At 42.1% G+C, this 26,953-nt stretch overlaps 1 protein-coding gene across 1 annotated transcript in view; it reads right to left on the bottom strand.

Annotated features, from left to right (window-relative positions):
* The window catches only part of cdh23 (cadherin-related 23), a gene marked incomplete at both ends in the record, with an annotated part of 149,104 nt that overhangs the window by 44,540 nt on the left and 77,611 nt on the right, over positions 1 to 26,953 (bottom strand). The window contains 6 exons of the mRNA XM_079229992.1: positions 4,984 to 5,111; positions 5,300 to 5,405; positions 7,827 to 8,064; positions 8,621 to 8,685; positions 19,695 to 19,853; positions 25,497 to 25,646. Coding sequence (XP_079086118.1) covers positions 4,984 to 5,111; positions 5,300 to 5,405; positions 7,827 to 8,064; positions 8,621 to 8,685; positions 19,695 to 19,853; positions 25,497 to 25,646 — 846 coding nt within the window. The remainder of the gene's footprint in view (positions 1 to 4,983; positions 5,112 to 5,299; positions 5,406 to 7,826; positions 8,065 to 8,620; positions 8,686 to 19,694; positions 19,854 to 25,496; positions 25,647 to 26,953) is intronic.

Genomic DNA, 26,953 nt, shown 5'->3' on the forward strand with positions numbered 1-26,953 from the left:
GACAAGAAGTAGACTAATAATGCAAAAGCTGAGGCAGATATTAAAAAGAAGAGACATCTGCAATCGTAGGTGAGAAAATCGTCCCAAACATTATTAACAATGGCATTCCAGTAATACCTGTAATTTGACAGGAATGAATGACTACAACACGGACCAGCTTCGGCTGTCACACAGACTTTCACATAGCATTTACATCTCTCACAACCTCCCACTCATTGAATTAGACTCTGTTTCACACCAACACATCCAGTTGTGTGGCTATTCGCAGAGAGACTCCCCACTGTGAGAGAGCTGCTGGGAAATGTTAACACTTTAACAGTCACTGGCACCATTATCTATCATGGGCTCTGTGTTACACTGGTGGAAAGCATTGTGTGTGCGTGATGCTGCTTGCTACAGATAAACCCCTGTGGTGTGAGTACGACACTGTGGAGGACAGAGAGATAGAGAAGGAATACAGGATTGTGCACATCTCTCCCTGTTGATTTTTTGCTTTCCAACACAATACTTCTCCCTCATGTTGGATGTGTATACATATGCGTACTGTTCTTGCATAGAATATTCAAGAATATTCCAGATGGATTCATGCATTCTACTCCAGTCATTTCTTCTTTTTATGACAAAAAGTTGCTTGGATAATGGATCGGGGGAAATGAGCTTAAGAGCCAGTAGAGATACTGTTTATGACTTCTGGATGCTCATTATATTTTTACTGCTGCATTTATAGTATCTTAGCAAAGATCAACATTCATGTTTATTATTTAAAAAACTGAAAAATAAAGACAAAAAGTTTTAAAACAATAACACCTGGCATTGTCTGTTATACAGTAGTCAGCAGTACAGGTTGTACAGCACATTTATAATACAAATGCTTGAGGTGAATTCCATCAGGACCTCGTCGAACATGCAGAGAGAGAACAGACAAATACCAAACATTATAGATCCTAATATTTTTTCTTCTTCTTATTCTATTATGGGTCAACACTTCTTCTAAAGCCTTAACATTAGAGCCCTAAATAAGCCTGACAGAGGTAGCTAAATGATAAATTATCACGATAAAGAGATATAAGACAGAAACATGTTCCATAACTTGCTATGAATCTGACGTGTCATATGTTTGAATTGAAAAGCTCTGTATACAAACAAAAGCATCCGGGTCGCGTTGAACAAGCAGACGTGGTCTCCTCCCAGCCTTCAACTAAGCCATCTGACAAAAGCAACACAGTCAACTCTGAGTTAAGAAAGCCACAGGGAGCACAGAAAACCTGACCTGTAACAGACATGGATCACAGGGTGTTTGCAATGCCAGATAGTGCAGAAACACGGAAAGGCATTCAAATGAAGCCGTGGAACAGGAGACTGCCCGTGCATGACATCCTGACACCGTCTTTTAATACATTATTTTTTCCTGTCTTTAATATGTTAAAACATCTGTAATCTACTGTGTGTACGAGTATGTGGCTGTGCCTTGAAATAAGACTTTCAGTGATAAGACTTACAAAAGCAACTGAACTGGAAGCTCAGATAGCTGCACAGACTGCGATAAACCTGCAAACAAAGCTGCAGTCAGACATGGATCAAAAGGTACTCAGAATAATTCAGGCAGCAAAATCCAATATGTAAGTGAAGTTGAATACGATCCAGCATAAGCCGGCTGACACCTGTCACGCTCTGTATCAACATCTAACTATAATGCATGGATCTGTCTGTCAGTCCGACCGTCCGTCCGTCTCGAGAACCGCTCCTCTGATCTATCTCACACTTGGTGGGTGTATTGCTTCGGAAACCCATGGAGTGCTTTTACTTTTACTTCAGCAGCTTATTGGAGTTCACCTTTGCTGCTGGATGCTTGATATAACGCAATATTAACGCTGAATATCTTACAACAAATGTTCTTAATTTCCATGTAGTCAACTAGCACAACTAGCACGCTTTGGCTCCACTAACTTCGTCCTCGACTCATTACATGCTCATTAATGCTCTACTTTATAACCACAGTTGTTATGTCAAAGCGACTAATACGCCTATTTGGAAATAACCTCCCCTCAGTCAATTTCAACAATGTTTTTGAGCGTGAGGAACCCCGAGCTGGGTGTTTTCAAGGCCGAATTTAGTGATTTGAGGGGACGAGGCAAACGCCATTTTTGCCAAGTTTCACCCATTCTTTAACTGGGAATGTTGGTATTGGCAGTGGTAGAAGAAGTACTCAAAATCTTTGTAAAGTAAAACTATTAACTATTAAAGTAAAAAATTAACATCGCAGAGTGAGTGTCCTGCATTCAAATGTAAACTTCAAGTGAAAGAGGCATTAACAGCAAAATGTACTTAAATTTACTAGACGTCTGTTCAAGGTGCAGCTTTCAATTCTAATATGGTGCTCAATAGTTTAATGAATGATAACGTATCATATTTGAATTGTTGTCTGCAACGTAACAAATAAGTAACATACATCCTAATAAATATATAGCTGTTTAGGGATCTTTTTGTCGGGGGGCCCCAGGTTGCCTACCTTGTCTCAGGGTAAAGTCGGCATGCAGCCCATTCTGAACAAGCACGTTTTCACTAGCACATAAATACAAGACAGCTTAGTCTTCATTCAGGACACATAACAGCTCCATAAGTTCCTCTCCCAGGTCTCGGGCACGTACATTTTTCAGTTACATCTGAGGGGAACTTAAAATTAAAAGATTTCTGAAAAAGTTTCAATGTGGGGAGGAATCTTTTACAGGGTGTGTCTGCCGAGGCACCAGGAGAGTCATTAAATATTTTGTGAAGAAAATACCATGCTGGATAATATATATATCAAAAAAATCTGAATTAGAAAGATTCTCAGTGAAGAGGAAAACAGCAAACAAACAAGTTTTTACTATTTAAGCACCTTTCTGGAAGCGAAAAAAACAAATGCATTGTCACAAAGGGAGGGAAGCTGCAAGGGATTTTTGCAGAAGGGCAATGATTAAACAGAAAAACTTCATAGTGAACAGTAGTCCTGCTTACAGTGTCCACAATAACACTAGATACAAAATAGATAAACATAAAACCACCGTGGATACCAGTGTGCATGAAGCAGACTGTAGTATACACCAAGTTGAATGGATAGAATGGGATCAAATTGTAGATTGCCTGATGGGAAAATTCACAAAGGCATGGATTGCGTCCACAGATCGCAACATCAATTCTCAAGGTCCACTTCACAGAGGTCACAATATCTCACCGCGCTAATGATATTACAGAAAAAACACGCCCACAAAGTTTTGCATCGGAGTGCAAGTTGCCCTTCTTTTGAGTCTGATTGCAATTATCCATGTGGCAAAGAGTACATCTTGGCTTTCCGCAAAAAGAAAACAGGCAGAACAATGGTGGAGAAAAAAAAAAGATTAAGGTGTTGAGACCACGGGCTACAGGTTCTGACAGACGAGGTGCAGAGGAATTCCTCTCAACTTCAAGCAAGGCATTTAAAAGTGACAGAGAAAACATACTTGGGATTTAACATCCCAGTCTGTCAGTGCTTTGGTTTTTTCAAGCGTGCACCTTCAGACCGTATGAGAAGATGGCAGGCCTTGAAGCGGCAGAGAAAAGAAAAAAAAAATATAATTCAATGCTACCATGATCACAGGAAAGTCTGGACATGCCGCCTCTTTATGAACACGGTTCAATTACCACCAACTCTGTGAAGACGCTCATAATTTGACTATAACTGCATTGGGCTGTTAGTACTGCTCTTCGTGAAGAGGACTGTTTTTGCAATGAGACTCTTTGCACAGAAAAGGGGCAATTTTGTTCCAAATGTAAGCATATTATCTGATTTAACTACGTGCAAAAAGCACAGGGGACCCGAGATGCTTTGTGCTTGACAGGGTGGTCAGGGTAGCATTTTACCCTTTGTGGGTGCTTTGAGAATCACATCATTTGATCATTTTTGTGCAGGTCGCACTAAGCGGCCGCAAAAGCCATTCAATCCTTTTGTGAATTCTCCCCCGAGACACTCCCTCAACCAGCTAATTTTACTGATTTGGTGATCGTGTGACCACTTATGATGACTGAAGACGGTTCGATCCATCACAAAGTATGTAATAAAGTCATTCTAAAAGTTTGATGATAAAAGGCCGTTCCATTGGCTAAACATGTTGAACAATGACGATAAATGAGAAACGGACACATGCTCTACTGGCTTTTGGATTCGGTCGGACTCACCTGACCTCAGTGACCTCTGTGAAAGAACGGGAGAGACACTGGACTGGCGGCTGAGGTCTAACTCTGAAACCGTTTTGTGTTCTGAGAGCATTAAATCAGCCCCCTGATCCATGTCAGTGACATTAATCGTCAAATAACAGCTGCTACTACATTTACATCACTATCAGCAAGGACAACCCTGGAATGGTTCGACCCTACAGGGAAAACTTGTCCTCCTATTGGTGATGCTGTGCAATCAGCATGAACATCATCATGGTTCACAGTTAAAGCGAGACGTTTAACGGGCTGCTGTGTGTACAAAACAGTTTACATAGGAAGACAAGACAATATGGGACATACACATTTTCACCTGAGTTGCATTAGTCTTTAAACTGCGCATTAGGCATTTTAATGTGTTTTTTAAACCGTCAAACTCACGCACCAGATGTTGTCATTTGTAATGAGAACAGAAGACAAGTACTAGCAATTAAGGTGGGTCGTATTTTTGACCACAGCGAGGAGGAGGCGTGTCTAACTTACAATGTACCAGTTTGTAGAAAATGCTCTAATGTTCATGTTTGGGTGATGTCCACAGGTTGATGGAGAGTGAACTGTAGATGATGTCTATGGAAGAAAAAAAGCTAATGTCCTTCCAAGGTACAGCTCTGTGTCTGCAGTGTTGCTGTTGGTCGCCGCTGTTGGAAGAAACACTGCTACCTGCACGTTTAGGTGTCATGCGATGCGCTAGTGTTGTTGGATGTTGAAAAGCACCACGGTATGAGAGTGTATGTTCGGCAGGGTAGTACTTACAATCACCTCCACCGTGACAGGGACGGTGTTGTTGAGGGCTGGGTTTCCCCCATCTTTAGCCATCACTGTCAAGTAGACCATCCCACTGGGAACTTGCTCATAGTCCAGAGGCCTGGTCACACTGATCACTGGTGGACAGAGAGCAGCAGAGAGAAGGAGGCAGGTGGGATTTTGTGCTACATATTTTTATTTATTTATTTTTTACCTGCAGCAGCATCATAGTTTATACAAGATGTGTAAACTATTCTACAACTTAAATATGGCCAAACATCAACAACATACATATATGAGATTATGCTTCTAAAGGTGAGCGTACCTGCGTATCCCTCCACTATGAGGATGCTGAAGTAGTTGGGGAAGGCCGAGGCTGAAGTGATGGTGTATGTCAGGAAGTTGTTGGGAGGAGAATCCTCATCTGTCGCCTGTGGGTGGGCAGAGATGAGAACTTTTGAGTGAGACGCGCAGACAGACAGTGTAACAGGACAGATGCTGAAGTGCAGTGCTTATATTTCTATGTGTATGTTTGCACAGCATGGGTGCGTGTCAGTCTGTGCATATGTTGCAGCCAGGAAGCTGTCAGTCAGTGACGGCATGTCGTTGGACAGATTAAAGCTGATTCTGGCTATTACTGGCACAGGCGTCAATACTGGATGAACACCAACCGAGCCAAGACAAGCTAAGCAGGCAGAGGACATATGAAACTATACTTTGGAGGGCTAATCCACAACAACATCAACAACAATGATGACAACCCCTCATTATTCTCCAGTTGGCAGGAACTTAAACAAGAGTCCTCCGGCTGTGAGGAGAGTCTACTGGGCCTTCCTGGCATCATTAAAGGCTGGACAGGTTGTCAAAAACACTCACTTGTATCTCTTCATAACACACATATCTCAGCTCTTTGATTTAATGCCAAAGTGTTGACTAAGCAATACCTTTCTTCCCCCACCATGTCCTAAACTGTGGCTTTTCTCTTCTAAACTGTCTTCCTATTCTCAAATTTCAACAAACAGTTTCATATGTGGCGGTCGTTTACCACTCAATGGTAAGATGAGTTGGGGGCAGCAAATCAAATAGATGAGCGGCAAAGAAGTAACGAAATAAGAAGTCTCGAGAAAAAAAAGAAGAGAAAAAAGGTTTAGCTGTAAGCATAAGCACTGTAGTAGGAGGCTTTGTTTGGAAAGAGAATGAAGCAAACAGCCTCTCTTTGCTTTGTCTCTCAACACAGCCTCTTCTATATCTATTTCAGTCTCCCAGTTTTCCAGAGTATATATGTGTGTTTGCGTGTGTGTATTTGTTTGCATGTGCATAGCATAGGTTCCAGGGCAAATTACTGACACACAGAATTGTGCAGCTGGCTTCCCTGTTCCTCTCAGGTGGCGTATTAATATCAGCATTTAAGGTTAGCTCAGACTAATCAAACACAGTGAGCCAAGCGTTGAGCCCCGTCACCAGCTCAACTCCCACAATGCAAGGCAAGCCGCCAAAGTGCACTGTTGCGGCGTAAGCCACTGCCGTAGCCGCCGCCTCAAGGGACTTAACAGTCTTTCTCTCCAGGGCACAATCAAGAGAAACGCTGAGCCATTAGTTACCATTGTGCCTGTGTACCTCTGCTGTTTGTGTGGCATTGACTGATGGCCAACACACCACGCTGACCTGTTCTTCTTGGATACAGCGCACACAAACACATAACTGTTTGATTGTAGTAACACAGAGGGAACAAGGAAGGAAGAAGGAGGAGGAGGGCAGCAAAAGCAAAGGCTTGTGAGATTACTGGTGGTATTTGTGGAATGAAATCCTGTTGCAGGTGTAGTTTTTATATGAATGCATGAATGTACTGTAAATGTGAATATGTACGTATCGGTTTCGCAATACCAAGTACGCCAAGTACGGACTTGGGTACTTTGGAGTTTGGACGGGAGGACGCGGTCTTTCTGCAATTGGAACAGCAGCTTACTTGATCATCACACCTCGGCTGTTGTTGCTAATGAGTTTACTCTGGTTCTTCGCTGTGAAGTATTTTTACAATCAAACCAAATAACCATGTTTTTTCATTTTCATCTAAAATTTTAATTATTTCAATTTTACTGATCCCGTGAGCAGGACCTCACGTCTCTGAAATCGTCAGAGCATATATTTAAGTAGGCTGAATCTTGACTAACCGACCACAGATTTGATGCTTAAAACAACTAACTTCTCGCCGAAAAACCTCCTAAAATTACATTCCGTGACAACAGTAGTATTTAAAAAATGTCAACTTTCAGTTGTGTGTTTTCTCCTCCGCCATTGTTCCTTGTTGCTGGTGCGAAATGCATTCTAGGATATTTGGATGCCCCATGTACGGACAAGTCACCTCCGATTTATCACTGGTAAAATGGGCGAAGCAAGTCACATCCGGGCATTTGGTCCGTGGTTGGCTAGATGCAGACTTTATAATTGGGACCGTAGTGGGCTGCGACTTATGACGTTTCACAAGTTCACAAGAGCACAAGTACAGACGAGAAGGCATATTGAGAAACGGCAGTAGTAGTATTATTGTATTATTGCGGGTATCTCTGTGTGAGTTTGCTATACCGACATATATGTGCATGTGCACCAATTATAAATGAACTGCACCCCAATCTACGGTGACTTCTCAATCCTAATTTTAGAATTTACAAAAGTGTGATAATAATTCAATTTTAAATCAATAATAAATGACCTTTTATTGGTGTGGAAATGCAGTTCATTTATTGCAGCCAAACAAACACAGGCCGGTTTTACACAGGTTGCGTAACAAGATAGTACTTTTGGGTTCCGTCTGGTTTGAAACTCTACACGTGAATCTTTTAAACACGTCTCACCCTGACCCGTGCCACCGGCTGGACGGCCTGTTCGTTCTCTCTCAGCGAGCCCACGTACGCCTCCTTCTGGAAGAGCGGCGCGTTGTCATTGACGTCCAACACATTGACGCGGATCCTCCCCGTTGTCTCCTCCCCGCCGCCGTCCCTCGCCAGCACGGTCAGCGTGAAGCGCCGCATCAGCTCATAATCCAGACTGTCCCGCAGAATGACCCAGCCTGTCTCGTCATCCAATGAAAACCTGCAAAAGACAAACGAGGAAATTAGAGAAAGGTCACTACCAAAAGTTTCGAGAAGTTGAAAAGAAAAATATGACATGTTTATAAATCCGACTGTTCAGAATCATCCTTGTTAACTGAAAAAAAGTTGCACCATGGAAAACAGATTTGTATGTTGTAATAATAATAAATTATAGCAGGGAATAATACGATAATCACAAGTAAATGCTCTCATTCGAGATGTTTCTCAAGTTTGCAGCAGTGCAGTTGCATGTCACAAAAAAACTGGTGCTCAGTGAGGATAACAGAGAAATACAAATAGAAGGAAGCCACACTAATGTGTTCTTTAAAGTAATTAATGAGCAGACTATGGGAATGTGTGTTTTTCTGTAGGTCTGTGGCCTGAAGAGAGCAGGCGTAAAGAGAAGTGCCAGACATCATTGGAGCTCAGCTGCCTCCAGCGGAGCTCTGAAGCAAAAACTGGGAAGTAAAATCGCTCACAAGTGGCCAAAAATATGAAAAATTAATGCCAATGTGTGTTTTGTGTGGACTATTTGAGTGTGTGTAGCTGTGTCTTACTGGTCCGGCTCATCACTGAAGTAGTAACGCACATTCCCAAATATGCCTGCATCTCGGTCTGTTGCCTGGAGAGAAAAACAGAAAAAAACACTCACTTTGATAATCCAGTTTATTTCTTTGAAAGGTTTTTACGGTACACGCAGCCTCTGTGGTCCATCCGCGTTGGTTCTCATCCTTGTTTTTTCTTCTATCTATTTGGGGTTTTGTTTCACATGTACCTGTCAAATTGTTCATGCTCTTTCAGGAATAATTAGAAAATGTAATTTCATGTGGAATAAATAAATAAATATATATATATTAACACCTAATCAAGTTTTATGTAAACGGTTGATTATATGTGGCTGCCTTCAAATGATAATGGGAAAACTGCAGGGAAGGAAAATCCCAACTGTGAAATGTTTATTAAAGCAGAGTAATCTTTCTCCCCCATTCCATCTAAATGTAACTGTTAGATCATTCCTCAGCATACATTTGTGCTTGTGTGTGTGAGGTTAACCGGTGTTTTTTAATAATATCGTCTGTCAATGAGTTTTGCTCAACTTTATAAAACGTCTCACTCGAACAGCTGTCTTTGACTGTTTGTTGATGACTTTATGATAAAACATGCAAGCCGTACCTTGCTCGGAGGTGTTGATTGGATTTAATCTGATGAAAGAACTGATACATTTTCCTCATCCACATCACCCACCCCTGTCTGAGAAGAGCAGCAACAACTGCCGTCATAAGTTTTGCAGATCAAATTTAAATTAAAATGGTGTCAGAGGAATGCAACATAAAGAGCAACACTTCCAGGAATCTTGTACTTTACGAACCACCTATCTGTCTTTGTAAACACATGCATGCGCTTGTGCGCGCGTGCACTGGCGCGTATGCACAGGGTGTGTGTGTGTGATGGCGCTGATGGATCGTGGCTGGAGAGGCTGTTGTAATAGAGTTCCACTTCAGTGGCTCTGCAGTCAGTTGAAGGGCCAAACTTGAGCGTGTCTGCAGCCTGCTCTGTCAACCACGATGTTGGTCACTGTGATTCAGTGATGCCCCGATACCAACCTTATCATGTACGACTGTACGTGTGTGTGTGTGTGTGTGTGTGTGTGTGTGTTTGTATAGGGTATATACAATGTTGTGCCTGTGACTTATACACTCAAATATTTGTGATTGTATGTGTGTTTATATGCGTTGAATGATAAGAGTCTGATATGAGAGTATACACAACAGCAAATGGGCCAAAATATGTGTTGTGTATTGCTCTTTTTTTTTGGCTGAGTGTGGATGTATGTGTGCACATTTGAATGGGTTAGGAAATATCTCTGCATCTTAAATTGAATGCATTTTGGTTATGTATGTGTGCATCTGTGAGTGCCCATCTATGATGCCTCTCACAGATGGAACAACGGCTGCAGCTATCAATGTGTTTTTTCACCTTCTAAAAATTACACCATGCTGTTTAGCTCAAGCCTGTAATTTCACAGAGAGCTTCCACTACATCGTCCTTGATGGCGAATCGATGACTCTTTTTAATGTCCAAATGGCCCTCACTTTGTTGTCAAGTGCACCGAAGCACATCTTATCGCATCTTACATCATGCTGAACGAGTGGAAAGTGGGACGTTAAATACATGTGAGGTGTTTGGAACTCCAGTCAGGTTCTTATATTAACCTTTTGAGTTTTCATCCGTCATGTCTCCATGACCTCATCATTTAATGCCACTCAACTGCCTCTCCGCCTTTTTGCATTCCTATCCACCCCTCTCCCATCCTACCTCTACCTCCCCTTTTATCGTTTTCTTTCTGTCTTTATCCCGCTTTCCTCCCTGCATCCTAAGCTCCGCCTCCATCTCCACCGTCTCCCCTCTCCTCTACATATCTCCCTGAGCACACGCTTTCCCCCCTCGATGCCTCCCTCTCTCCCTCCTTTGCTCCCTTTCTCCCAGGTGAGTGACAGGCCCATAAGTGCTCCAATGATAGCGGTGGGGGTGTTAGCGTGACAGCTATCGAGGCAGTGACAGGAGCCGGGCTCAGCCTGGGAGCTAATGCTGCCTCTGCTTCTGCGGCCGAGCCCCTCTCGCCTTGACGACATTCAGTGTGGAAGAGAGAGACAGACGGAGAGAGAGAGAGTAATAAAGAGAGAGAATGATGATGGAGGGGGTGGGGGGCTCCCTATCTCCCACCAAACAATCACCATGACAGTACGGGCCGCTCACTTTGCCAACTGCTTGCCAAAGACTTTCAACTTCCGACGCAGAAGGCCTGCAGCAGATGGATGGTAGAGATTGGTTTGTGCAGGGATTTGCTGAAAGTTTACACCATGGGCCTGAATCGTTTACACCAGGGTGTTATGCATTTGCTCCCCATAGGCATGGTGGCTTAAACTTCTTTTGGGTTGGGGAGTTGGAGGGGATGTAAAAATGGGGTGCACAAGGAGAGCGTGATTGTACGATTTAATGAGGAAAAGTATGACACAGAAATAAATCTGGGCGATTTGCCTAACCAATGTGCCTAATCACCTCACTGACAATTATGACAAGCATTTAAAGTAACGGGATGGTTCACTGGGAAACATAGATTTTATGCCATATGAGCAATGCTGATGGCTTCATAAAACATCTCTTTTTAGGGACCCTCCAATCAAATGAAAAAAAACAAGTATAGGGGATGCACAGTGCCATTGACTTTAGATGGTACAAAAGCCTGTTATTTGATTAGCTGTTATCTCACTGTCTAGATGCCCAGAGATGATACTATTGCAGTTTATGTTGTAGATGAATACTGGTCCCAGACTGTAGTGATAAAAATCTCCCCGTGCTAAGGAGCAGGACCCTGAGGTATCAGAGTCAATTTACTGATCAAAATCCAAACTAAGTTGTTTCAAAGAGTTTCTGCACAAAGAGTCAGTGCGCTGCTGATTGCCAATATAAACTCTGCAAACCCTAGGGTCCTCAGGCAGTAACTACAAAAGAGAAATTAGTTCTCAGTTGACCAGTTTGGTTAAATGATGTGTTTCTTCCCTTCAGAGGCAAAGCCTGCAGGCAAACTGTGTGTGTGTGTGTGTGTGTGTGTGTGTGTGTGTGTGTGTGTGTGTGTGTGTGTGTGTGGGTGTGGGTATGTGTAGGTATGTATTTGGGTGTACCTGTGTACCGGTGCGCTCATTTTGTGTGTCTGCATGGCAGGTAATGCAAGTGTGACAGAATGTGTGTGATGATTGGAGTGTTTTTGTATGCAAAGTCTAGTGTGTATGATTGTGTGTATGTGAAATGGATACACATGGAAAGAGATGCACGGTGTTTCCAGGTTAATTCAGTCTGGGGGTAAATATGCACCTCGACCATTTACAATATAACCTCTTATTATCACACTCTATTGCTTTCAAGAAAAGGCAGAAATGAGAGCTTTCCTCACGGGCGACAGGAAGACGGATGCTGTTTGTGTGTGCGTGTGTGTGTGTGTGTGTGTGTGTGTGTGTGTGTGTGTGTGTGTGTGAACTGGGGTTAGGTTGGAGGGGACACAGGAGCAGATTATCAGTCCAGCTATCTCATGGACAGCGAAGGAGGTAAAAGCTGCACCCGCTTTTCAATCGTGAGTGAGCTGGAATTTGAATTGATTGGCTCCTAAAATTGCTTTTTCTGCAGAAGCTTTGAGAGGCATGGAAAAGGAAACCAATTACTGGCTGTCAAAGCCTGCTGTCAAAGTAGAGATGACCCCCAGTCCAAACACAGACAACCTCCTCTGTCTCAGTGTTGCACACCTAAACACAATCCTAGAGAACAGATAACACACGCACACTCACACGCACGCATACACACACACACACACACACACACACACACACACACACACACACACACACACACACACACACACACACACGCAGCAGCACAGTAAACATTTGACGTTTCTAACAATCATTGTAGGAGAGACAATAATGAGGAGATGGTTGTCAAGTTATCTTCCTCAGCTCCGGCTAGTTCCACTCATGGGGGTTCTTTAGAGGCTCATATTCTCTGGATCCATGAAGAGAGCACAGATCAGTCCTTACAAATGCTATCCAGGTGGTACGCCTCTTCATGTTAACACTTATTGTCCTGTGTCTGTGTGTGTGAGACGCAGAAAGCAGCATCTTGATCACGTGACAATCGCCGCTTGAATACTTCTGTGTATTTAAGCACTGCATCATCACAGCAACGTAGGTGCCTTTGGACGTTGGTCGCCCGCACTGCACATGCAGGCCACATGGGAATCAAATGTAAATTCAGGGAGATATGCATGTCTCACGTGTATCACAGTTTACAGTGCGCTAAAACAAATGTAGGTTTGATATCTAGATCTCAAAATCACCAAACGAAGTCTCATTGACTGTTTATTTCTTATCAATGTGTTGCACGGTCATCTTTTTTAACGATTCATATTTGGACTTTGTTGCCTTTGCTTTGGGACATCCGAAGATGTAGTGCACATGGGTGCTGACGAAAAACTAAAACTAACTTTTTCTGTCTGTGTCCGAGTGCCAGAAGCATCAAGTCACTGAAGTGATTGAATTTAATCATTTTTCTTTTCTTTTATAGTGCAATTTGGTGCATTCTGCAATCACAGGATTTTCATCCTGAGAGCTTTACTATTTCTCTCCTTCCTGAACAAACAGCATGTACTTATTTTAACTATCCAACTATTTTTGGTTGGATAGTTGAATCTGTAAAAATGTTGAACTCTCACTTTACAACCAAATTCAGGATTTAAAGTCTATCGATCTAAACCACCAAATAAAGTCTCACCGACTTTTAATCCTTATGTAGGAGTTGCATGTTGTTTTTTTAAATGTGTGACAAGAGGACAATTCAAATATATTATTCTTTCTAAGTTCCTTTGTACACTGACTGCTGTGAGACTGTGCAGAGCCGGTTTGGATCTCTGAGCAATATTTCAGAGCAGCAGCCTGGGAACAGCCCAGAAACACCACACTGAGGTCCAATTAATGATTACATGTCCCGAACAACTCAATTAAACCTATGAGTGAATTCATATATTCCGTTTCATTTAAAATTTTGCCCACATGAATATACAGCTGAAAGTGTTTGAAATGACGCGAAACCTAAACCTCTTCAGCAGAGACAAGATGCCACATCCCTCACCCTGCTTGGGTCAAACGACGACCAACCGCAGCCCTCCGCAGTCCCCCAAGCTGTGACCCTGTGCACCTGCAGGGGTTTATGGGCGCTGTGTGTGTTTTTACTGCAGACACTTCAGTGTAATAGCGACGGGGAGCGTACGTTTACGACTGCTTTATTTCTCTAAACTATTACGAGCAGGTGGGGCTGCTCACAGCGACTGCTGCCTGCCGACAGGATCGAGCAGCCGGTTTCTATTATCTCCCGACCACCCAGATAACGGAGACAGAGCGAGCGAGAGATACAACTTTTAACAATGTATACTTTTGTAAAAGAACTGTCCTATAAAGGGGATGTCTTCACAGCACACTGTGACAGCTTGCAATTAAAAGTATACCATTTGCATGCATACACAGACACTATATAATGATTGCAACCACATGTGAATCACTGGGAGAAAGAAAAAAACACAGCTGTTACCTCTGGAATAAGAAGGACAGAAAGAGAGGAGTGTACTGTGGGCAGAAGCTGGAGATAGAGGTTGAGCTGCCAGTGGAAAGGCTTAATGCAGCGCTCTCTGTGACTGGCAGCTTCACATTGCAGACAGGCCTTGGTCCTCCTCCTCTCTTTCTCTGCCTCTGTCCTCAATGATGAAGCAATGAGATTAGTACAAGAACAGGGAGGATATAGAGACAATGAAGACTGAGCAGAAACTACAGAGACACACTGAATGCAAGGGAGAGGACAAAGAAGGCATGTGTGGATGAGGACGCTGATGAACATTGAACTACAGTCAGCCGGGCCGAGGTCAAGAAATGACACACATCAAGTTTTTAACTAGGTTCAGGAACAAAGGCTACGCCTTAAACACAACCCATTTTCATTTCAAAGTATCAACGCAAACCTGCCCCCTTTCACTTCCGCTCTGACTCAGTTTTCGATGCATGAACAGATGACCAAACAAATGACCCAGTGGAGAACAATCTTTAGCTCCACTACACTCCCCAAACTCTCTTTTCATCACATGTTGCAGCCTCACAGCTCTGGAGAGCTGATAGTAAACCAACCTCGGAGATCCCGTTAGTTCATCCCCAGCCTTGCACACCCATTCACACCCCGTCTCACAATGTCAGCTCACCCACGATGAGCGCCCTATTATTAACAGTGACGCTGCTGGAACTTGCACATGCAGCCGGGCCTCACGCCTTTCATTACAATAATGAATTATAATTACTGTTGTGACTATTACCCCATAAAGGCCTGTCTAAACAGTGGCAGTGGCAAAACATCCTCCACGCTGTAATTTATAACCTTCTGCCTGAAGCATTTATCATCGTGCCTTCGCTCGAAAACGTACATCATCTGCACAGATAGAACACACAGTATTGGGAGAAGACAAAGAAGACACTAAAGAAGAAAAGAAGACACTAATCCAAGAAGAATGCTGCATCTGATACATTTCTACATTTATAGAAGCAAGACAAACTATAAGAAGAGGGGGAAGGCACAGGTAAACAGTACTTCCATATGCATACGACACCTGCATATATCATCTCTACATATACACATGTGCTCTAAGGTAGAGCCTGGTGGGTAGAAAGCGCTAGAGAGAGTCGACGCAGACAGGGAACCGCAGAGTGATTCAATGCAACACCTGACAACCATTAGCAATCTAATGGTAAAATAGAGAAAGGGGAAGAAAACGATAAAGGAGGGCATCTAATAAATAAGAAATGAAGTTCTCTGAAACCCAAGGAGAAAAATCAGTGATTCTACTGGTACGAGCAGCTGCTAGTGTCTGAAGTCTCCAGGGTAAGGAACAGACCGAAAGACAGAGTGAGAGAGAAAAGGACAGAGACAAAAGAGTAAATCACAATAAATATTTATAATGATAAGTAATGCTTCAGACCATAAATATTAAACAGCCACTGCCTGTGTGTATACTCCTAAGTTAAGCGTAAGTGTCCACAGGGATGCAGGAGCGGGCGCTGAGTAATGCATCGACCAACATTGTACATAAGCTCTGATCAGATGAGCTATGAATATTAACCCAAACAAAGCAATTCAATTACATCAGGCCGCCTGTTTGCCACTTTTTAAAAAGAACAACTGGGGACCAACATGCAGAATTGTAATTAGCATAAAGCATTGTATAAACACCATCCAGACCCCACCCACTTTACATATCAACCACCTTAAACACATTATTGATAAACTGCAAAACACTTACATGCTCAGGAAACAGCAAGGCTCTTCAAAATCCTTCCTTCACCGTGAGAGAAACTTAAATCTCTGCAGTCTCAGTGTTACTCTAATAACAGGTGATCAAACTGTATCTGATGACCCAATCTGCTTGCCTTATTTACTCATTTGTTTGCACTTACCGAAGATGTTTGCAAATCAGCTTGGAAAAGAAGTTCTTGAATACAGCAAAGCACAAACAAATAGGCCACGGTGACGTTGTGTCATCATAGTCATCAGTAATGTGATCAGCACTGAAAAGAGCTTATTCTAACACTTTGCTTCAAACTCATAAAATACATAGTCTGTGTTAGAATGTTGTTGGCATAAACATATTCATAACAGATGGGGAAATCACTTAATTGCTTTTTTGGGAATGGTCATAGCTCAGGGGATAGAGCGGTTGTCCGTGAATCGGAATGGCGAGCGATTTGATCTCTGGGCCGCTGCAGTCTGCGTAAGTGTCCTTGGGCAAGATACTGTTTATCGCTGCTGATGAGCACGTTGCTCCATGTAAAGTGTGAATTGGTGAATGCTGGCTTGTGTTGGAATGCAGTTTGAGTTTTAGCTAAGACAAAAAGAAAATACAAAGCACTGTATGAATGCAGTCTATTAATCATTGAGGCATAGTTCAATAACTGGATTGATACGTTCCACTCTGAATACTCAATACAAAGCTAGAGTCAGCGACTATCTTAGCTTAGCATAAAGATTGGAAGCAGCGGGAAAGAAGTGACATGTTGCTCTTCACAACTGTATCAGCAACTCAGCTCTCTCAACAAAATATAAAAACCACAAGGTGTTTGACAGAGAGTTATGCGTCTTCTGCTCCCTGACTTCTTGTCCTAACCATGATGTTAAAATATGAATTAGCTTTCAAGGTGCAGGTACACGCTTCCGGTCTTTATGTGAAAATGAACTAATCGGCTCCTGGCTCTAGCTTAATGCACAGGCATGAGTGATGCGAGTCATAGCAATCTTCTCAGCAAATAAGCACATTCCCCAAAATGTCTCACTATTCTTTTATTGAATCCATTTGCGTGTGTTGTGTGTTGCTGTATATTGTGGAGGGCTGGCCAGGCCACCTTGAGAGAGTAAGAATGAAAGAGCTGTGCTCCCTTTTGGTGCTAAAACATAATTTGGCCACCATCTGTTGCACCTCACAGCCATCTGACAGAGAGCACCGAGAGGCTAGTCTCAGCCTCACAATCTGGTTATATTGTAATGCCTTGAGTTGTTCGCTGCACTTAAACATGCAGACAGTTTGAACTGCTGGAAGAGCTTGAGTGAGACAGGTGCACAGAGAATCATGAACATGAAAAAGTCCCCGCAAATCAAATGACACTTAAAAGCGCAGGTACAGAGAGCTGTAAAATAAAGTTCAGAATCTAATAAGCTGGAGTTAAGTGCACATGTAAATACACGTTGTGTAATAACAACTAGTTGTTAAGGGCCTCATGAATTCATTTTGTTAACCCTTTAACTCAAAATGCTTTTCTGCTGTTGGTTTGTCCTTAACAGTGGAGTGAGGGACATGCTACATAATTACTTCACCTGCTGCTGACTCACAGCAGTGGGTTAAAAAGTGCACAATGTGCTTACATTTATATACTCTATACTACATTGAATTTATTTTGAATTTATTTTCAATAAGAACATTTCTCCACTCCCACTGAACTTTATGAAGCAGAGAAACAGCACTTTGATGCATCTAACCTTTTACTGTGCTTCACTTTGTAATTTATGTTGTACACTACGTGGATGCAATGTCCATTCCAAGATAAATACCTTATAATTCACACAAACATTAGTTGCTTGTTTGATTAGATTGCATTCAATGGATTACAACCGGAGTAACATGCTGCCTAAATTACAAATGAACTAAATTATGACAAACCCAAATAAGTAAACAAGTCTGTTCAAACACATTACTGAACACACGCACACACATAAATGGTAATCTTATAGGATAACAAATGGAGAAAGGCCTACAATGACCAACGACTTTGATTGTAGCCATGTGTTGACCTTGATATTGTTGTGAATAGCCTATATGTGTTTGTGTGTGTGTGCGTGTGTGTGTGTGTGTGTGTGTGTGTGTCTAGTTCTCAGCCTCAGAGAAAAGCTAGCTGAGTATGGGAAACATCTGTTTAATCTCTGTGTGTGTTTTGTCTCCAGTGGCATCTCAGAGGGCTCGAGTGTGTGTGTGTGTGTGTGTGTGTGTGTGTGTGTGTGTGTGTGTGTGTGTATGTGTGTGTGTGTGTAGGTGTGTGTGTAGGTGTGAGCAGGTCAGAATATAAAAACTCAGTGTATGTATACAAGTGCTGCCATCCATGCCAGTGCGGCCGAGAGCCGTCACATCTCATTCCATTTACAGCCCATTCATCCCCACACAGCCAGCAATCAGGATTCCACGGCGGTCTGCATGCTCCAGCACGAGGCCAACATCAGCCAGACTTATCGGTATTAGACTGCCCTGCAATCTCCATTTCATGAGCAACCAGTCTATAAACACTATTGTTTTTCACACTGCAGTTTTGCACTTTTTTCTAGTGGGTTGTGGGCATTCTGTCATATGAATGACTGGTAATGAATAATAATTGGTGATTGGAGACTTTTTGGGGGGATCTGGTTCAAGTAGCGGCTTCTGTGGAGGACAGTAACTGAGGCCACTTGAGGAGATGAGTGGCCTCAGGATGGACCTGTAGTTGTATAGCGCTTTTCTAGTCCTCGACCACTCAAAGCACTTTACCACTACATGACATCATTCACCCATTCACACCCATTCATACACTGATGGAAGGAGCCATGCCCATCAGGACTAACTAACATTCACACACTGTAGGCACAGCTACGGTAGCAACTTCAACTGTAAAAAAACTAAACAAAGGGAACAATAGCTGACCTTGAGGGAGTAAATAAGTCAACAGAAGATTTTTAAAATAATTTTTAAACCCTTTATGTCTCGTCTGACATTGGTGACCTATGTAATATTAATCCCAAATAAAGACATTCTAAAATCACCTGATAATAGGAAACCAGTTTAAACTGATATTTCTGTATATGCTGTACTGTCTCTACAACTAACAAACACATTTAAGGGTATTATAGAACTTTATGTCTGAACTATAAGCATCTGAAAGTAATACTTGAATCCTGCCAAACCTATTCTCCAGATTTACCGACACAGCAACAATCACACTGGACATGACCTTATAAGTGATTTGGCTTGAATTGAGGACTTTTTGACTGCTGTGATTCAAGCTGTATTCCCGAAGCGAAACTCACTACTGCGTTGGCAGTAAATATTTACTTCTGCTTTAGCATAATTAGGTTGTCTTTAACATCTAAAAGATGCCTTCGTTGCCAACATGGCCATTCAGTATCGTAAACACACAGGGTCTCAACATTAACAGTGGCCCAGTGCAGTTGGTGAGTTACTTAACTGTGATTGTTTGTGCTTTTGTCAGAGGCAGCCGAGCTTGAGTCACCATAAATCACAACTCATATGTCCCAGGAGAGCACTGGGTGACATGGCGAAAACAAACAAGCCACCATTTCTTTCTGAATAAAACAAGCCCATGAAAGTTACCAGTAAGTTAAGGTTTATTGTAATATATTTGGATTCCAGTTAAATTTCTCTTCAGTCATAAATCACAAGAATCCATTGAGTAATTAATCACATTCTGAGCTGTGCGCAGTACACACTATACAGCGGTTTCTTAAGACACTTACCAGGATACGAACCAGGGAGGTACCAGGGGGGGTGTTTTCAGGAAGGCTGATGTTGTACAGCGGTCTGCTGAAGATGGGTCGGTTGTCATTCTCATTGATTAGCTCAATAAAGACACGAGCGAAACCCACATGGTCGGACATGGACTCATTGGCATAAAGCTGGGGAGTGAAAACAAAGAGTATATATGTAAACTTACAATTGAAATACTGCCTTGAATAATTAAATTCAGTTCTATCCATCTATCCATCTATCTATCCATCTATCCATAACGTAAATAAAATATATAATATTTCAGGTTTTTATAAAATTATAATCATAATTTGTTGACTTCTTTGGAGATGTTCAATTATACACATAGCGGAGCACCCTCTGGTTCTGTATAGCACTCAGGGGTAAATTGAGGTGACTCTGTACCAATTTCACTGCTCAAACAAGACTGCAGTGTTGAGAAAGGGGCGTCGGTCCAGCTGAGTCTCCAAACAAATAAAAGCAAGTAGCAAAAAAACAAACATAATGAAGCTACATTCATTCTTTTTTTATTTATTTTTTTAAGATTTATTTTGATTTTACAACTTTACAAGAAATAACTTTAAGGATACAATACAAACGAAAGATGGAAATAGAAAACAGCACAAAAAGGGAAAATAATAATAATAATAATTTCTCAAATAAAATAAGAATACATAGACAGCCACAACAAATAATAAACACATTTGCACATCACCAGTCTGAGATAAGCACATCTTGGTCAGTTTAAGTCAGCATCGGTGCCAGTATTTTTAATCCGGCAGAGCAAAGTCCAGTCCGGAAGGATCCACCATGTCTAAGACTGGTTTCCATGTCTTGACAAATCCCTTGACATTGTCATGGAGGGTGTGGGTCAACTTTTCCAGAGGAAGGACTTCCAAAATCCCCTTATACCAGTCGTCCGTAGAAGGGGAATCTTTAGAACTCCAGAATTTAAGAATAGTCTTTCGTGCTATATACAGAAGTATTCCAATCAGTTTAGCGTTGCTGCTGCTCCTTGCACTGCTCACTTTAGCTGCCAGAACACATTGAGGAGGTGGAAGCTCCGGGTCATATCCCATCAAAGAAACCACTTCGTCCTTCACTTCTCTCCAAAATGTTTGTATCTTTGCACATTTCCAAAACATGTGTATATATGTACCAACTTCAGAGTTACATTTACTACATGTAGGGGAACCGAGGCCAAGCCTGCCCCTCAGCAGTGGCGTACAATGCAGTCTATGTAGTATTTAAAATTGTCTTTCTTTATCTGTGCTACAGCTCAGAATGTTAAGTGTGTTTTCCATAATTGATGTCCAGACATTTTCCTCTATCTGATACTCCATGTCCATCTGCCACTGTTTACGGATGTGGTCAGTGGAGTAATTAAGATTCAGGACAAAGGTTTTATAGACATGGGAAGTGAATCTTTTTGGTATGGGTTATGTGAGGATTTCTTCCAAAAAGCATATGTTTGGAGCATGCAAGATCTGGGGTATATAATGTCTTATTTGTAGATAGCGGAAGAAATGGGACTGTTGGAGAGAGTATTTGCTCTTCAGGCCCTCAAACGACTGCATTGTTCCTTCTTCATAGAGTTTGACCAGCTGGTCCAGACCCTTCTCCTGCCAGAGCCTAAACACAGGGTCTTGGCATGAGGGGGGGAAATCCGGGTTTCTCCATATGGGAGCCAAAAGTGATAAATGACTCTTAAATCTAAAGTAGACCATGATCTTATTCCAGGTGTTCAATGTGTTCCGTACAATAAAGTTATTTTGGACCTCCAGCTGTGCCCTTTTGTAGTTTACGAAGGGGCAGTTTTTTAAAGCGAGTAAGCCACAATTTGTCGACTCCATGTCAATCCATATGTTTGTAGTCTCTGGATTCACCCACTCGTATATGTACCGCATTTGTGCTGCCCAGTAGTAAAACTTTATGTGAGGGACTCCCAGTCCTCCCTGTTGCTTGTTTTCTGTAGTTTACTTATTTTCATTCTAACCTTTTTGCCCTGCCAGAGGAATTGTGTGAAGATTTTATCCAAGTAATGAAGAAGCTGTTGGGAATTGAGTTTGGCAGCATCTGTAGAAGGTACAGCAACCTGGGCAGTATATTCATTTTGAGCACGCTTGTCCTGCCCAACCAGGAAGCTGGTAACGTTCCCCACCTATTTAGGTCTTCCTTAATGCGTGTTGTGATTGGTTTAAGGTTGAGTTTAACCAGTTTTTCAAGCGAGGGGCCAATTCTAATTCCAAGGTATGTTATCTCTCTGAGTGACCAGTGAAAAGGAAATCCACTAGGTGGTGTAGAGCCTGCCATAGCGCCAATGGGCATGGCCTCGGTTTTTGATAGGTTAACTTTAAAGCCTGATATGTGCCCAAACTGTTGTAGACATTCAAGTAGACACGGGATGGTAGTGTCTATCTCAACCAGGTACAGCAGGACATCATCCGCATAGAGAGAATTTTTTTGTACTGTACCATTGACATTAAAACCTCTTATCGCTGGTGTGGTTCTGATGAGCTCAGCTAAAGGCTCAATAGCCAGAGCAAACAAAAGAGGGCTCAGTGGGCATCCCTGGCGGGTGCCACGCTCTAATGGGAACGGATCTGAGCAGTAGGAGTTAGTAATAACGGCCGCTCTTGAGGAAAAATACAGTAGTTTCACCCAGTCAGTGAATTCTGTACCCATTTTAAATTTTTCCATAGCATAAAAAAGAAAGGGCCATTCAACCCTGCCAAGCCTTGTACATTATTATCTCTGGCGAACTGTATTATGTTTAGAAGCCTTCTGATGTTATTGGAGGAATTCCTCCCTTTGATAAAGCCTGTTTGATCAGGATTTATTAATATCGATATTAAAGTTTCAAGCCTCAGAGTCAATACCTTGGCTAAAATCTTTGCATCTACATTAATAAGCGATATGGGCCTGTAAGACGCCGGATCTTCGGGGTCCTTGTTTTTTTTCAGGATCAGGCTAATGTTGGCTAGCGACATTGTTTCAGGTAAATGGTGAGTTGTATTAAAGCTGTGATTATAAGTTCTGACTAGATGAGGAGTGAGCTTGTCTTTAAAGGCTTTAAACCACTCCGCTGGGAACCCATCTGGACCTGGTGATTTTCCACTTTGCATCAAAGCCATTGCTTCTAATATTTCATTTTCCTGAATGGGTTTCCCCAAAGATTTTTGCTGTTCTTCTGTTAGTGTAGGTAATTTAATTTGAGAAAAGAATTAGTCAAGTTCCTCTTTAGTGCTGTATCAGTTTTATATAATGCTTTGTAAAATGATACAAAAACAGAGTTGATATTTTTCTTATCGAAATGTCTTTTCCCGCCTGGATCTCTGATTGCTGCTATGTTGTTGTAATTTTGTTTCTGGTTAAGTAGGCGGGCCAAATATTTACTAGCTTTGTTTCCATATTCGTACAGTCGTTGCTTTTGATAGAATAAGGATTGCGATGCTTTCTCATTCAGAATTGAATTTAGTGCAGCCCTGATATTTTGATGAGATAAGTTTTGGTTGAACTAGACTTATGGGCCAGTTCTGCTTTTTATTAGTCTGTTTCCAGTTTGTTCTGCTTCTGAAGAAGGGCTTTTTTTCCGGTGTGACATATATGAGATAGTGAATCCTCTAATATAGGCTTTTGCAGATTCCCAGAAAAATTCAGGGTTTGTTTCACTGTTGTCGTTTATGTCAAAAAATAAATCTAACTCATCCTCCATTTTTTTTTTAAATGTCTTGTCAGTGAGGAGATATGATGGGAAGTGCCATCTCTGTGTGCTAGAAATAGCTTCACTCACAGTCATTTCCAGGTGTACTGGGGCATGGTCGCTGATATGTATAGATCCTATACTGCATGCTTTTACTTGGCCTGTAATCTGAGACGGGGCAAAAAAGTAATCTATGCGTGAGTAAGAGTTATGCGGATTAGAGTAGAATGTGAAGTCCCTCACTGATGGGTTTAGGTTCCTCCGTACATCTATCAGATTTATATCATCTAGCATTTTACCTAGTGAAGCGCATGCGCCTGTTCTTCTATTTGTATCTGCTGGAGACTGTCTAATTTGTTATCAAGGCAACAATTAAAGTCACCACCTAGGACTGTAAGAGGAGATCTGTGTTCCTCTATTTCTGCTGCTAATGTAGTCCAAAATGACGGGGTTGGCGAATTAGGTGCGTACATATTAATCAAAGTGACCGGTGTGCCATACATTGTGCCGTGAACAAGGATGTATCTGCCCTCAGAGTCGCTTCTACATGTACCGAGTACGACTGGGGTAGCCTTGTGTATTAAGATAGCGACTCCTCTGCTATTGGAGGAAAATGATGAGCAGTAAGCCTGGCCTACCCAGTCTCGCTTAAGTTTAATGTGCTCCTTATCCACCAAATGAGTTTCTTGTAAGAAAGCTATTTGTATCTTGTTTTTTTGGAGGAAGCTTAATATTTTCTTCCGCTTAATTGGATGATGGATCCCCTTTACATTAAATGTACAAAGTTTGATGCTATTTATCCCTGACATTTCCTACTTCGTTCTTTGTCACGGAGAGATGCTGTCCTCTTAGAGACCTCCTGGAGGCCCTCTGAAGATGTGTTAACTTACCTTTGCTGACCTAGTTCAGATGGATATTCCTTTCTGGTGGTGTGGTACAGAACATAACATTTAAGAACACGGAATGAAAAACACAAACTCAAAAACATGAATTGAAACTTGAACTTATTGAAAGGGCACATGTGATGCCTCCTGCTCACGAATGATTTCCCTGACATCAAAACAAACTAGTAGGATAGAACAGAGCTTCCCAGACTCCCTTTTAAAAAGAAGCAGTTTTCAGGTATAGCAACTTATTATAATCCTCAACCTTGAAGTTTCTTTACATTCTTAATCATGCTTGAACAATCGGTGCAGTCACAATATATGATATATAATAACTGGGTTCCTTTTCTAAAACATAGTAATATACATAAGCAGACCACCTTGTTCCACAGAGTTTCAACATGGAGGGAACAAAAGAAAAGAAAGGTGTACTATGCAGACGCCGGGTGGCTGCATTCGTTGTGTCCGTTAACTTTCTTTGTGGGTTATTTCAGCAGCATGACACCGCGAGTCCACTTATTTCTAGATTTGTCCATTATATTTAGTCTTTCTTCCTCTCCTCCACATACCTGTGTGCCTCATCTGCGGATCTGAAGTGACGGACTCCCCCGTCACGTGTAACGCGCAGCACGGCCGGATACATCATCTGGTAACGGATGCCGAGGTCTTGGAGCGATGTCTTTACCTCCAGGAATTCGCTTTTATATCCAGGCTGGAGCTGAGTTTCTTAAAAACTCACTCATCTTCTCCACCAGGCCGTCAATCTGCTCGCCTTCCGCCATATTGTCGGAGTCTTTTCGGGCTGAGTTTTTCGAAGTCCGGGCCGTCCGGCTCGAATTTTTTCGTTTTTTTTCACCCAAACTTCATGCAGTGAAATTACTACTTCGGTTGCACGGTTTTATTAATGTTAAGCTATACCTGAAGTGTTAAAAAAAAGTGTTCAGTCTGAGAGCGCTCCTACCCCCTTCGCATCACGTGGCCCTCCCCACTACATTCATTCTTGTTGCCTAGAAATCTGTCTAGAGTTCATTCAAGGGCAGTCTCAGAGAAGGACAACAGAGCTGCGCTGTCTCCTACTACTCAATGCTTGGTCATCAAAGGATGCCTTTCCTTGGTCCTATACTTCTTTAGAAATACTAGCTAGAACGCTGTGCCTCATCCTCTCCCCCTGTATGACTCATCATGTAGTTCTGCTGAAAACTCACCGAGAAGCTGTAGCTGCGAACGTTTTCAAAGTCCAGTGGCATAGCCACCCGCACTCTGATGTCGGCACGCCCCTGTACTGCCGTGGGGGAGATGGTGAAGTACTCTGAATTGTTTCCTCTCAGAAACACCTGGAACATGCTGTTCACCCCCTGTCATAAAAGAATAAGAGAAAGGAGATTAAAGAGACACTGAGAGAACAAGATCTACAGCCTCACAGTTTCAGTTCATGGTCCCAAATGTCTTAATTATTTTTAATATTTTATCCTATTATACATTTGTGTGAAATTGTCATAATTAGCATATTATTTATGACCTTGACCTTTGGTCTTTGACCATCAAAATGTTATCAGTTGAGATCAAGTGGATGTTTGTGACAAACTCCCTCCAGACACTCACTGATATTGTGTTGATGTTGTGCGTGTGAGAATGGATCGGATGAACGGAAACTGTGCGGAGGCATTAAAAGGTTTTTTTGAGAGAGCGAAGGTAGTTGATGATAAATATATTCTGTCTAACTAACTAGTGAAGAATGTAGATGATAAAATCTAAGACACGGTATCTATTGAGTGTAACGAAAACATTGGACAAAGGATAAGATTCATAGCAAGAAGATACAGATACTGTGCACATCTACAGAAAGGAACTCAAGATTCACCAAAACTCAAATATAATATATAACATATAATAATCGTTATTTAAAACATTGAGTATTCATACCCAGAATCATTAATCATTCTGTGATAGAAGAAAAATAATCACAAATTTCACTAGCACCCATTAGAAAGAGATCAAAGATCAGGCTATTGCGCTTATCGTCTATAGTCTGATGGCATAAACTGATCTTAGAAGAGATTGGAAAAACTAAGTTGAAGCAAGCGTACAATGAAAACGTGTTTTGTGTGTGTGACTGTGGGGTCACCACAGAACATTGATAGACACAACTGATGGAAAGAGGCAAACACTCGCCAAGAGGCCAGATAGCTGTTCTACCTGAATGACTCAGTAAGTGATCCAAAACAGTTTGTCACACTTTTTTTTTCGGGGGGGGAGGGTAATCTAAATGAAGTTGATAATAAATGTTCTGAGACGGCAGCCCAGGAGGGAGAGCGTGTTGTCCTTTAATCACACGGGTGGCAGTTTGATCCCCGGCTTTGTGTCCTTGAGCAAGACACTGAAGCTTTAGTAGCTTCCGGTGGGCCGGCCAGCACCTTGCATGGCGGCTCCGCCATCGTCAGCGTGCGAGCGAGAGGCAAATTAGGGCGCTTTTTGTAAGGTTGAAACAATTATAAAGAGCTTGTTCCTGTTCTTGCGTGAAATCGGCTGGTAAACGAGCTGTTAATGGCAGTGGGGATGCTGACCCCTCGAATAGTTTCAGGGTCCAGTTCACGATTGACCGAGAGAGCCGGAAAAGGAGACCGGCAATAACAAAAAACATTAAGATATAGATTAGACTGCA

The sequence above is a fragment of the Taurulus bubalis genome (assembly GCF_910589615.1).
Source record: "Taurulus bubalis genome assembly, chromosome: 14".
Classification (NCBI taxonomy): Eukaryota; Metazoa; Chordata; class Actinopteri; order Perciformes; family Cottidae; genus Taurulus; species Taurulus bubalis.